This window comes from Melospiza georgiana, chromosome 6 (assembly GCF_028018845.1).
Source record: "Melospiza georgiana isolate bMelGeo1 chromosome 6, bMelGeo1.pri, whole genome shotgun sequence".
Lineage (NCBI taxonomy): Eukaryota > Metazoa > Chordata > Aves > Passeriformes > Passerellidae > Melospiza > Melospiza georgiana.
In genome coordinates this window covers 865,433-880,218 of record NC_080435.1, presented here as the reverse complement: position 1 = coordinate 880,218, position 14,786 = coordinate 865,433, and the positions used below count along the sequence as shown (strand labels likewise).

At 37.8% G+C, this 14,786-nt stretch overlaps 1 protein-coding gene across 15 annotated transcripts in view; it reads right to left on the bottom strand.

The window, feature by feature from the left end:
* The window catches only part of GPHN (gephyrin), a 261,241-nt gene that overhangs the window by 177,007 nt on the left and 69,448 nt on the right, over positions 1-14,786 (bottom strand). For all 15 annotated transcript variants that reach the window (XM_058027375.1, XM_058027378.1, XM_058027377.1 and 12 more), the window contains exon 2: positions 4,719-4,797. In XM_058027375.1, the coding sequence (XP_057883358.1) occupies positions 4,719-4,797 (79 nt within the window). The remainder of the gene's footprint in view (positions 1-4,718; positions 4,798-14,786) is intronic.

Below are 14,786 nucleotides of genomic sequence, written 5' to 3'. Positions count from 1 at the left end.
GCTGACATGGAGCTTTAGAGAGGTTACAGGAGACTGCTTTGGGCCAAGATGTAAAAATCATTAGAGTTGAAAGTTACTAAGTGCTTTAAAAACACATTTTCTTGTGTTCTGCTTTGCACAGTCTGCTCCTATGGGTTTGCTTCAGACAGATGAAGTTGTTGCTATAGGTTTATGAGTCATTAAGCTTAAACAGCCAAAGGACACATGCAATATTAGCCTTTTTTGCTAGAAACTGCCAAGGAATCTTGTAGGTTGAGAATTCTTTTTCTCGAAGTGCAAGAAACTGAGAAAATATTTAGGGACTGGTTCGTATGACTGGAGGTACAAAAGATTTGGCAAATGAACAGCAAGAACATCCGCTGTGATGCATTTGGTGGAGGCTGGCTGGACTGCAGAGAAGCCAAGTGGGGAAACTGGCTGGAGAAGAAACCCTAGCACTTAAGGTCTTAACCATATTTTAATTATCTTGATGGAAGAGCAAATACAATTTTTTAAGGCACACAAAAACTCTGCTTGCAGTCAAAGCAGGTAAAGGTTTGTCTCAATCTCCCAGATCAATGAGAAACCATAAGGATAGCATGAAGCCAATTTTATGTATATCAACTTTTAAGAAGTTACTTATTAGATTAGACTAATCCTCATGAATTCTTTTATGCAGGTCTCAGATCTTTGGAAGTGTGTCAACTTTTTTCATTAGATTCAATGCTTAAAATAGGCAGCAATTCTGTAATGCTCAGCATTGCTTCTCTGCATAACAGTCTGGGCTACCACAGATGCTCTCCGGCCATCCTAATAAAGATAACCTGATAAAATCACCCAATGTTTAGAGATGAGAAGCAGAGAAGTATTTCAGTAAGCCTATCAGGGAAAACATACTAACACAGTCAAATAATGGACAAACAACTGAGCATGAGCTCCTACAAGAAGGCTGCTGCACAGCAAGGTAACTGTGGATAGAATTACCATATAAATGTTTCCTCTCTCTACAGCATTATTGGGACCAGCAGTTAAGTAAAAGATACAGGCATGACGTTCATATATAGTAACAGGCATTGAAAAACTAGAAAGGCTGCACAAAGGGGAGAGGGTGTGAACTGGTATCCTCACAACATTGAATTTGTAATCTTCAGCAAGACAGAATATGTCACTGGTTTTAAAATGATGAGCAAAACACAAAGTATAAGCCACAACACTTCCAGTTTTCCTCAAAAATTGCTAGATGGGTTCCTCCATGTGAAGATGGAAACTTACTAATAGGTCTATTACCATTTTGGTTGTCTTTCTAATGCAATTACATGGAGGGTAAATAACATTTTCTTCTCACAATGTTGTCTTCTCTGTAGTACACACTCATTAAAACAAGTTCTAATTTCCTGTAAAAAGTTACCTGTTCTTACATTTTATATTTATCTACTCTCATAATCAGTCTGAAGGAGACATGAAACACAGTTTAGATGTGATGCGATTTTGCCTAGAAAGAAGTTATTCGGAATCTCTTGGATATTGTTCATCTCAAAGAAGCTCTGAATATGTTTCCAAAACAAATGCATCAGTGATTATCTGCAGCTACTGAATTGCACAGAAAGATTAAAGCATCCTTTTTTCTGTTTAGACAAGTATTTTATGAACTTTGTGTCGACATACAGGCTAGAGCTGAAAGGAACATGTTGTAAAGTGATGCTGAGAACTAAAACTTTGGAATCTCTCTACACATAGAACTTCTGCTTGAAGTAGGTGGACCTATATTCCTAACATTCTAATGATCTGATGGTTCACTCTTCAGGTGTATTTAAGTAAGTTCTAGTGAGAAAAAAGCAGTAGTAAAAATCCTAGGAGAAGTTTCAGGTGATAGACATATTGCATTGTAAGTATTCTATTTCTCTCCTGAGCACAGATTGGCTATGGAGGGTGGAAAAGGACAGGAAGACAGAGGAGTGCACACACTTCTGTCTGCTCACGAGCAACGGGTCAAATGAACTCATCCATATGTTCAGCTTTCCTTGAGCACCAGCCTTTTGCCTTGCAGGAGAGCCTCAAAGATGTCCCCTTAAAAGCAGGACTCTGCTAGCATCAAGCTGTTTCACTGCATTTTACTTCAGCTGATTAAAGTCTGCACCATCATCTAAGAATGTGCAGCCTAGTCCCTCCAATTGCACCTGCTCTCTGCAGCTCTGCTGTTTAGGACAATGAATGGAAAAGCATCTCTAGTCTTCTCCTATAGTCTGTAACTGCTCACTTCAGGTTAATTTGATATGCTTGGTGTTTTGGGTTTTTTTCCCCTTTAGCAGAATTTTCATTTTTATTGACACACAGTAAATTGTGAGTTAATCACATACAAGTATAGGTGATCAAACTACTGATTTGAGCAGCAGAGCTTTTATTAGCATTGCTGAGAGAACTGAAAGCAGATGAAGTTTACAGTCCTGCTCCAGCTGGGAAATCACCTGGGGAAAAAAGGCTACTCTGACAATTAGGCTTACTCGATATAAATCAAATACTAATGAAAAAACCAACAATGCTATTTTATAGTTTCATTTCAATGTAAAGACACACTTTCAGCTGTCCAAAAAAAAGCCTTCTGCAACAACAAAACAGAAGTAGTCTGTTGCAGAGTCAAGACTGGCAAACTAAGAGGGACAGAGCCATTTGCAGAGAAAGCATGAGAATTTATGTAAATCTAATGTTTGCATCTGAGATTATAAAGAAAAAGAGGCAGTGCATCTCCAGTCAGCACAAACAAGCACTAAAGAAGTCCTAAAGTGTACATATTAAACAGGTAAGAGGATTAATCAAATGCTATTTTACAATTCCAGGTATTGTTACAGGCATCAATCATAGCCAAATAGGTATAAACTTTTAATTAAACTTTATTCTTTATTGCAAAAAAAGATTAAAACTTCTCTTTGTCTGGCACTCCCCCGCTTCACCCCAATGCTGTCCTTTGCATAACAAAGGATCCCATGGGATCTTGAGAGTCACCTACAGAAGGCTGGGTTGGACAATATTGCCTTAGATGGTTTCTTCATTTTGGAGATTCACACACACTATTACACATTTTGCAAGAACTCTTCATAGGTGTTCAGTCATAATACAGCAGGAACTTCAATTTGGAAAGACAAACCCAAGTCTATACATTCCCATCACTGGTCAGGAAGAGGACATTTTTCTTGCACTGTAATCTGTCATAGAGCAAAGTATCATAACCAGCCCTTGGAACCTAACGTGTATTGAGACTTTACTCAGTCTTTCAAAGTGACAAAAATGGCTATGTTGCAGTCACTTGTGCTTTTTATGCTATAAGAAACAGAAATCCATTTAATTTCTTTTGAACATTACAATAATTTATTACAATATTCTTCATCTCAGTTACGGTCAAGGAAGAAAGTGAAAAGACTCCATCACTTCTGTTAAAAATATACAGAAAGTAATAATTCTACAACAAAGGCAATTCAACCTTCTGAGAGTAAACTCAAGAAGTGCAAGCCCAAAGCATGTAAGCCTACCTGCAGCTCCAAAATCCACATACAATTCTAAAGCAAACAAAAAAGAACCAACAAAGCCAACCAACCAATCAAAAATACTCAAAAAACCACCACTCAACAGAAAAATTCTAAAAATTAAGACCTTTAAAATAGCCTTGACTTCAACACTTAAACAGTAACTATTAAAAACTTATCTATTGCATTCACTCTGTACATATCCAGCAACAATTATACTTGCTCCTTGTTCCTCTATCATTTCAAATGTATAAATCATCAGTTACATACACAATGTCAAAATTGCCCCAGAAGGCATGTTCATGTGCATATATGTCATTTACCTACAGGAACATAAAATTAATTCTGCATCTACCTCCCTGTAAATGAAATAAGATGCCAAATACACCTTATTTTTCACTAGTTCTCAATCAATACTGAAAAATCTGATCTTTCAGCAGCGAGGACCATCACATTAGATCTCACTGGGGACTGCACAGTCATTCATGTTAAAAATGTGAATTTTTTCTCTTTTTCCCTTCCCTCATAACAAGTGGTACACTCACACTAGCAAGAACATTTTCAGCTAGTACTAAGGTTAATGGGTGAGAAAAAAACCCCCACAAACCTAAAAAACAAACAAAAAAACTGAATGACAAAGAAGGTCTGATACAATTTCAAGTCTGGCCCAGAGCTCATGAGATTGAATTTTATTTTAGAGAAAGATACAATACTGAAATAAAGACCAGCAGTCCTGTGATGAAGCAAAATTTAGACCATGTGCACATATACTTAAATTGAAACAGGTAATAGAGGAAGAAACACACATCAGCTGTATGAAATCAGATACAAAGAAAACAGATTCTAGATGTTAAGGTAAGTAACAATAACATCATTACCCAGTAATATTCCCATTTATATCCAATTCCTCCTTAAGAAAGAAGAGGCAACAATGTGCATACAAGTCCTCTATAGAAATACCAGCATGCACAATCTGTTACCTCTGATGACACTTAAACCCTTTACTGTATGTGCTCTCTGGATGTTACTTCAGAATTATATTAGAAACAAGGTGGTTTTAATAACACTTGCTTGTATTAAAGTCTAACAAATTGGCAAGAATAAACCACTAAAGCATTATGTGTACTTCATCAAACTACTTCTTTGTATAATTACAAAACTACTCACAAGGATATCAGGAAGAAGCTTTTCTTTGCTTAGCAATAAGAGCCAGATACTCACAAAGAAGGGTCTTGGACCAGATCTTTAAGGTTTATCCCACTACGATCCTCGGCAAGGTTCCTGAAGCAACTGTCACTCACTAAAAAAAACAGAAATAAAATTTAAGCAAAACAAAATAAAACAAACAAAATAAAATAGGAAAAAAAGAGGTGGAAATTTAAGAATGGAGCACAGTTCTTTTGATTAACTAAAAATGCTTTTTGGCGTTGGCAGGAGTTTGAACATTCATATATGAAGTCTGATTTTCACTGAGGTTCCACCTAATTCAAAGATAAGTCAACTCAATGGAAAGTGAAAAATGCTGTATCACAGCTTATGCAGAAATAAACTGCACAAATTCCAGGTGGTGAACTCACTACTTGTCCACCTGAAGGCAAAGGAAATCTCAAACACATGGATGCACAGGTACACACTTTTCCATACGTTTAACAGGAGAGCCTTTAATCATGCACTGATCATTATACTTAATCAGAAACAGTGAGAGCTGCTATGTATTTAAGTTCATAGTTACTCATGGGTTAGCAAAAATGTTTAATATGAGCAACAACCAAAACAAGTAATTAAGAGGAAAATTTACCCAAGGAACTTATAAATAACTTATAAAGTTCATGTACAGCATCTAGTTACTGTAATAACTGAAATTACAGTAAATGTCACAGAAGTTTTAAAGAGTACTAGTGTGCTTTCATTTCCTTCACTAATTAAAAGAAAAAACCAGAAGAGACTTAAACCTCAAACTCCAAATTTGTTCTCTTGGCTAAGTCTCTCAGCACATGTACTCCAATGCTAAAAGCCACCTCATTTCTCTTAAATAACATCACAGTCAATTTAAAAGGTGGAAAAAGACAGCACAAATACTTTTAGAACAACACAGTATCAGTTTAAAAGAATTACTTATTTCTGACTACAGCAAACTTTCTGAAGGACTCAGAGGCTGTGATTTTTCCATATCAGTGTAAGGACCAATTTCCCTTAATGAGCAAGGTAATGTGTGAGGTAAAGTTTATGAAGAAATGCATTATTGAACATGTTACAGCACAGGATACAGCTTCACATTTGGTGAACAGGGATGTGCTTAAATCGTGGCAAAACATTGCAAAAGCAAACGCTCCTACTTTTTTCTCTCTAAATGCAAATTACTCTCTTTAATTTACATCTCTAAGTATTCATGCGCATCACCAGCATCAAGAAAATGCAAATCATTCCCAAAATACATTGTTTTCACAGATTACAACACACACAGTGACAGACCTACCTAACATGCTACAAAACTGCAAAATGTTTCTACTAGTACCTCTCGTCTTGTCCTAAATCCTACACTACCGATGTATCAACATATCTCCCATGCTAACACAATACATCGTGAATAAAAATTATGCTTAACACTGTTTTTTCACTACTGACAAATCAAACATTTTTAAAGCATTAAATATTTAATCAAAACATGCTGCATTTTTCTGGTGTCTCCTCCAATCTCCTCATGGCAAGCAATCACAGTGATAATTGAGGAAACTAGTGTCTTTATCTCAGAAATTTTTTAAAGGGGAAATGAAAAATGACAACAAAATTATCTTATCAGTAAAACTGGCCATTATTTATCTGTAACTCATGATGTTTAAAACACAAAATGTGTTTCAAAGAAAAATGTTTGAAATGAATCCCTAGATTTGTCAGAGACAGCCTTTGTTTTACTTGTCTCAACATAAAGCCAATATTATACCACTCTTTTTATTAATGAATTTTAAGAATGCAAACCTTCCCTCTACTTAGACCTTGGCAATGAAACCATTTGCTAGTAAGGCTAATCCACCATTAAATATCTACAGACTTTGAAAAATGTATAAATCTTGTCTCCCTTGTTTTCTTCTTTGATTGTAGGAGAGTTAGAGCAATGTGTAGCTGCAAACTGGTAAGCAAGTCTCTTCTGAGGGTACTGTTCTAGCTGGATTTAGAAAACACCAAGGCTACAGATAAATGTAAAAAATTCCAAATCTGGTTTTAACAATCAAGAATTCCAAGAGTTTAGTTAATACTAACATTTGACTACAACTACTAGTAAAATGACTAGTATAGATAGCAACAGGAGAGTTTCCAGTGAGTGGAAATAATTCATTGGAATAGGCTAGAATAAGCACTTGGTCTGCATACAAGCACAGCCTTGCCCCTTCACATCCTTGCAAGCTCTTACCATAAATAAATAAAACAAATGTTCAGCAATAAATGCAGGGTGGAAGCAATCAAGCAGAGCAGGTAGTCTATTTCTCACAGCTCAGAAAACTTTAAATCAACACCGCACATATTTAAAAAATAACATATACCCTAACTGAAACGAGAGCTATTTATTTCAAACAGGAGAGTGAAACTGTGACGGTAGGGCAGAAATATCAGGGTGATCAATGGTGGTTTGAGGGAAACATAGATGAAAACTTTGCATCACAGCCACAAATTGTACTACAGACACAGTAAGGCCATGCCTGACTTCTCTTTGAAGCACAGCCAAGGGACACTTTTGCACAGGACATCTATATGAACGCAATCCCCATACAGGGTTTTATTGCCCTGCTCCAAAATCAAATTTTTATGTTTTAACCCTCCAAAACTTGATAAAAGCTAGTATTTTAAGCATTGTTGAGCGGACAGTTTCTGGAGAGACGGAGAACTGTTAGCTGGTCCTCTCTACACACACATCAGGTGGCTGAGCCTCTGGTCTGCAGTGCAGCCCCCTCAGAGATGTGGCAAACGACTACAGAAATAGCACCCCAAAGCACATTTGCTCCGTGGGGTATTGCACACACAATGACAGCCTGTGAGGCACCAGAAATGTTCCTAATACACCAAATATTGGCACAAATATCACAGGCACCAACTGAACAAAACACATAGTCTCAAAAACATCACAGCGAGGCAAAATCCCTGAATATGCATTGCACAGTTTGACTTCCAAGCGAGCTGTTACACGTATCAAAGCAAACAGGATTTAGCAATAGCTCCAATTTTCCCAACATTCATCCTACTTCCAGCTCCTGGTTTCTATTGCTGATGTTCTGTTGCTCACCCCTGTCTAGTCTTGTGCCGAGCAAGTAACAGAGGTGGGAAGCTAATAAGGGAATACAGCTCTCACCTGTCAGTTACACAGCACACAGAATTCCCGATGGAAAGGTTAAAATCAGCATTCACACTCTAATGTGCAAACATCCAATTTACAACAGTTGTGAAGCCTTCCCACTTGGCATTTGTGAACTTCTAAATTTGTCTATGTGATTTTTTTTTCCTTTGCTTTCTTTAGCAGGGTTTTAAACGAGACCATACTGAAGACCAAACTAATATTTTCTTCAAGTAGGGCAGGTCATAATCTGTTGCAAAATGTATCCTTGTTTTAATTTTATTTTTTAATGTCGTACAATTTGAAAAGCATTTAGCTCCTTAAAAACATCATTTAATCTCCTACCCTACAGAAAGTACTCCCAGTAAAAAAGAGCCCTCTTAGATCAAATCACTTCCAAAGCTACAGCTGATAACAGTGATTTTCATATTTTTACGATTTAGAAAAAATGCAATAACCACTCTCAAAAAGTGAATTTCTATAGTTTAGTAAAGAAAATTAACAATTACCTCCTGTTGCAGGGCCCCAGCCAGGTAATAGCTAGCATTGACTCCATGATTCTCAGAAGGCTGATCTCTCACTTTAATGTACTATTCTTACTAAGAAACCCATCACCCTTACAGACAGTCACAACACAGGTGGACCCAACTGGTCCTTCAATCCAAACACCATCACCACTGGCCAATTAAGAAACCACCCTTTAGTAAACAATTCTCCATAACACATTCCATATGTGCACAACAAGAGGTGCAGCAAGTGAAGATAAGAATTGTTTCTCTCTTTTTTTCCTGATCTTCTCACAGCCTTCCCCCAGGACAACGCTGGGACAGTTGTGCATTGCTCTCTGTGGCCAGAGCTGCTGCCACAACCTCCCCCATACCTAAATATGTGATTCCAGAAAACTACTACTGCCTGCCAGATTTTCCTCTAGGCTCCCAGAATTCAGAAATACTTTTAGATCAGTTGTGACTGCCTCTAAACAAAAATCATCTTGAGCACAAAATCTTGACTATCGTGAAGACAGTCAACAATGCACTATTAGTTTGAAAATGCATGGACTACAACAACCTCAAACAGTGTGGACTGAAATATAAGGTATCAGTTTCTTACATTTTTGTCCTTTAGAGATAATATCTCCTAAGTTTACTTCTTTTTCTTAAGACTTCTTCATCTACCAACAGTATTTTTGACAAGACTTTACCTTACTCCTCTTTTTACAGGCTCATTTACATATGTAGGTTTATAACAAATTCAGTCACCAGTTAATAAATATAAAAATATATTTAGTACATTTGGGATGTTCTGAAAAGTACTGGTCTAGCACAGTGTGGTACTCCAGTCTGGATTAGCTTGCTTCAAGAGTTACTCACAAGTCTTGTTCCAGATTCAGGTGGTGCTGTTCCACATACTCCATGCAAATGGTTCAGGATTAAAGCATTTTGCTTTTATGGGCCCAACATTATACACAAAGCAGCAAGCACCTTCTTTCCCTATTATAAACATTTTTGACTTCAAGAAAAAACAAACCCTGGTAGGGAAGCTTAGGGTCGTAGGGTTTAGGATATAGCAAGGTAACAGAATCTTCTCTCAGACCTCAAAACATCTCCCCTTGAAACCTGTTTTCTCCTGCAAACACAGAATTCTTGTCCTATACATGTGCTATATATGTACTATAAGACATACTTTATGGAAAGCAAAGGAAAGAGAAAGCATCAGAATATTGCTTCTCTTAACATTAAAATTATTTTGAAGTATTTTATGGGTCCCATGGACAGTAACACCACAGATAAATAATGCTGCGTTTTTTCTCTGCTACTGTCACATTTTTCAAGTTAGTGCATGTCAACCAGAAAACATACATAAGACAGATGGCACATTACAGAAATTTTGTAGCACCTTCTCCAGATCTATCAAAGAAGACAGCAAATTAATTTTAAGAGCAGCATTTGTACCATTTGTATATCTGCACACAAATCTCTGACGTATTCGCAGAATAAAAAGAACTACAAGTCTCCATGCAAACTGCAACTGCTTAAAATTGCCAAGAAAATATGTTGTCTGTGAGTAGCAGAAATAAGGCAGGCTGATTTCCTAAGAACTTGTGATCTAAATGCCATTTGCTATCACCACATAAATCCAGAACAGTATCCTCACAGATTGACAAAGAAGTACTATCATAAAAAAGGAGCTAAGGTACTGGAACAACAGAAGGGAAAGGTTCAGGTGACCTACTGAAAAACAGGATGATCATAAACCAGAAATACAAATTAGACATGTGATCCTATGATTTTTCTTTTTCTAGAAAACAGAAGCAATAATGTCACTTGTAAACCAGATGTAAAGGCAGGCTGTTGTAATGATAAAGAAAAGTAAGATAGCAGGGGAAGTGAAAAGAACTTGATTAGCTTAGCAAAAAAATACTCATTAGATGGTAGCTGCTGGTGAGTTTATGTAAATACAACAGCAAAACAAATATCAGAGGGAGAAAAGAATACTATTGCAGAAGAAATTGAACTGTGAGGAAATCATAAGAAACAGAGCATAATTTTCAAAGAATTAAAGAGGTGAACCCTCACTAAAAATCCTTCCATAATAATAGTGAGGGCAAGGAAAACACACAGACTTGTTCTCAACAGATTTAAGGATAAATTAAATGACACAGAAATTGTTCTTGAAGACCTGAAGCATTCTGCACCACAGAAGCTAATGTTGTGAAATCTATGTTAGAGTTTCTCTGAAGGCTATGAACTTCTAAACCTCCCCAGGGTTTCTCCCATTTTCTAACAGCAATTAAATGAGGCATTTTTTTCTGTGTATCCATTAGTCTAGCAGGTTATGCCTCTCTCAAATGATTTACCATTTAAATTTTACAATATTTGTGCAGCCTCAGGCTACAAATTCTGCACTGGGTTTTAATCTAATATTTAACAAGCTTGAGTTTCAACTCCATAACACTGTCACCGTAATCACTGCAGTGATCAGGTGAACTTCAGAAGAAAAATATCAAATCATTGAAGACATTCAACTCTTTGGAGATGCAGCATTAGCAATACTTCTAATTGTTTGTACCCAATAAAAAAATTAGGTTCCTTGAAGCTATGAATACCAAGGACTTGATGAATTATTTTCTTTGGGATCTTGTTGAAGATAAATTAGTTAATGTTTCATGTGGATTTTTTTTTTCCCCAACATCTTTTTCCAATAAGAAGTTTCCAGAAGTTGTTACTATAAAACCATAAAAAATACCAGGATGGGAAGGAAAAGTATAGAAGGCAAGCACATCCAAGAGACGGGAAGAGAAGAATTAAACCAACAATAACAACTAAAAGCTAAGTACCTTTGAATAGCAATATCTCAAACTTCTGTGAAATTTTCAGTTCTACCACAGGTTAGAACCGCTGTACTCAGAGCAGACGTGGAGAATCATTCCTCTAAAGGGCAGTCTTTACAAGGAGATAATGTTTTTCAGCTTTTCTGACTTCTTTAGAGGATGTCTGCTTTTTCAATACCTTGAAAAAGATAAAATTCTTATCTCTAAACTTCGTTTTCTTGTATGTTATTTAGTTCAGGAAAAGAATATGTTTAGTTTCTTAGTTAACAACACTGGAAACAATTTGCAGCACCTTATATAGGCCCATTTTAAATGGGTCCTTGGTTGCAGAGTACACTGATGAAGTATACTGTCAACCTCAGCTAGATGCACTTTTAAGTATGACCAAGTATGCCGATGCAAGATGTTAAAACATTTCACAAATTATCTGCCAGCTTGATTAAGAACCACCAGAATAACATGAAAAACTATACTACATTTTCCTAATGATATATTCTGTCTATTAAACACTGCATTTAAGTGAACCACTCCAGTATTAGGGACCTGTGACCTCCGATCATTCAGTAATGACAGGATTTAAAGGATTTATCAAACTTCACATTGTGGCTTGGAACAACACCCCTTTGCACTGCTGCATTGCTGCACAGCTAAATGCATACAGACCTGCTGCTAGGTAGATAGATAATCCTCCAGGACCAACCCACAGAGCCCAGGCCCTCAGCATCCTATCTTCTGCTCACATCTCATACAGCCCCAGACACCAGAAATCGGGTAACTCTCCCTCCTTAAAGAAACTGAGGTATTCTCTGCACTGCTCAACATAGCCTATCAAACACTGTCCAAAGAAACCACCTCAGAAACACGTAGTAAAAAAGGGCAGGAAGAAACAGAAGTTGCTTTGTGCTTCTTAAGACACCCATTGTGTGGTGTCCATGTCATGCCACACTGGCAGTGAGCACTCCCAGCCCAGGAAGCCAATTGTATCCTGGGCTGCATCCAAGGAACTGTGGCCAGCAGGGAAAGGGAGGGAAATTTGCCCCGCTGCTCCACTCTGGGTGGAGTGCTGCATCCAGCTCTGGGGTCCCCAGCACATTCAGTTGGAATGAGTCCAGGGAAGACCACCAAGTTGACTAAAGGGCTGGAGCACCTGTCCTGTGCAGACAGACTAAGACAGCCGGCGTGTTCAGCCCAGGCAGCAGAAGTTTCTGAGAGAGAAACCTTACAGCACCTTCTGGTACCTAAAGAGGGCTACAAGAGAGTGCAACTGGGGATTTTTATGAGGGCATTTAGTGATAGGCCAAGGAGTGGTGGCTTTAAACTGAGAGTAGGTTTTAGATTGGATAGTAGAAAGAATCTTTACTGTGAGAGCGGTGAGATACTAGAACAAGTTGTCCAGGGAAGTTGTGGATGCTCAAGGTTCAAGGCCAGGTTGGATGGGGCAGCCTGGTCTGGTGGAGGGTATCCATGGCAGGGAAGTTGGAATGAGATGATCTTTGAGGTCCCTTACAAATCAAACCACTCTGTGAATCCCTGATTCCCCTAATCATTGTATCTACACCTTGAGCAGATGCCTTCCCTGAATCCACAGGTACCACTACGCACTACAGGATTTCCAAGGAGGATTACAAGAAGGCACATGGGAAACACATGGACAAGGTATGGAGCTGGAGGAGATCCAGGATCAGATCACAAAGCTGCTGTCTTACTGAGGGTTTTGGGTTCATCTTGCGAGTTCAAGTAAAAGCAACTAAAGGCCATCAACAGTACTGGACCAGGGGAGTGACGCAAGCCATGAGTCACAGAAATTAGGAGAAAGCAGAACACTAAATGTACCAGTGAGCTAATGAAACCGCAGAAATCCAGTGACAATCAAGGGCAACTCCAGACTGAATGGTGTTAAATCATATACAGGTCTAAGACTTCAAAGCCTGAAGATGTAATCATAGCAAAATAATGCCAGTTAGCACATAAACCACAACATGTATTGTAGATAACTCCACTACATGCAAGGACTTGAAGAAAAATACATTACCTCTTTTATTTTTTAGACAAAATTAGCACCTGGGCCTAGTCTGGTGTGCCTGTCCCCTTCAGTTTGCTTGCTGAAGGAATCACCTGAGACAGAAGAGCCTCCTTTAACCAATTACATAATAACCATTTATTTAGCACAACTCTATGTGCAAAGCTCTGAATTGAGGCCCTACAAACACCATACTGAGGTATAAAAGGCATAATTTTTTACTGTTAGCAGAGATGATGAAAATACATTGACAATAAAATTTAGTTGTAGGTATTTACTTATTGGATATAAGGATGTCCATTCATGCAAAGGGACCTTTAAATTATTAACTTTCACAACAAGAAGATTAAATATTTAAGCAAATCAGCATAATTTAATAATGTAACATGAGAATATGAGTAGAAATAATTTTATAAAACTACTAATATACTTTGTATAATTAAATATTGTTTAGATGACAATGTAATTGTTTTACTCTATTTTTTCCTAAATCTCATTATGAAGCAAATTATATCCATATGTTTAGCATTTTCAATTCATTAAATGTGAATTCTTGACAGCTTATGGGAAAATTCTTCATGAAAGTGGAAAGAAACAGTATTATAAAAAGTGGTTGCAATAATCCTTAAAAATAGGACAGTTCCTCTTTGTCCAAAACATAAGGACTTCTTAAGATATCTTTTTTGTACTAGTACTCTTACGCCTCCTTAAAACTAGCGGCAGTACAAAACAGACAGTTTCAAAATAGAAATACTTTAAGGAGCGATTTTCAACTCTACATAGAAAAGAAAAGCAACAAACACCCAAGAGCAGAGGTGGCCAAGAAAAACAAAGGGCATTACAACAAATCCTACTGCTCGTTCAAAAAGCATCTACCTCCATATTGTTCTCTTTTTACAATCAACTTAACATTATCAGAAGTCAAGTAACACCCCAGATAGCGGAGTAGTGGAGGAAAACAGCCCAGCAGAGAGTTATCACTGAGCACGCACAACATAGCAGCCAACAGAGCTCGCTCTCTTACCTGGCTTCAACCCAGCACTGTTTCTGGTAGGTCTCACTTGCCCAAGCTAACCTCACACAGTGCCACCTCAGCCACGACAGGCTCTGTTAGCCCAGATGCACAGCAGCATCAAGGCATCTAAAGAGCCTCCTAGTTCCTGGAAGAAGCACAGTCACATTCACACAAAGCCTAACCACTCATGCTGGTTCAGATTGTTGCCGGCTTCCCAGGGCTCTGCAATTATCAGAAGCAGTGGGAAACTGTTTCTACAAAATGATCTGGAAACATACCATAGGTCTTTCCAGAACATTGAGCCGCCATCCATAAAAAAGTGCTGATAATAAATCCCAGGCAGGAAAGTGCAGATTCTAAAAACCAAGATTTTCAGTATTGTTGACGTTTCCTTCACTGCTGTCTCTAGCTGTAGCAGTGGTGAAGATCTCAGTGGGACAAGTTCCACTCAGGTGTCAGGGGAGGAGAGGATATCTCACCAGAAAGCCTGTAGCTCATGGAACAACTCTAAAAGAAACAGATTTATCCCTTACCCCCAGTCTCTAAAATCTTCACTTTTCTCTTCAGTTAAACTTCTTTCAGATGTTTTGTTTATTTTA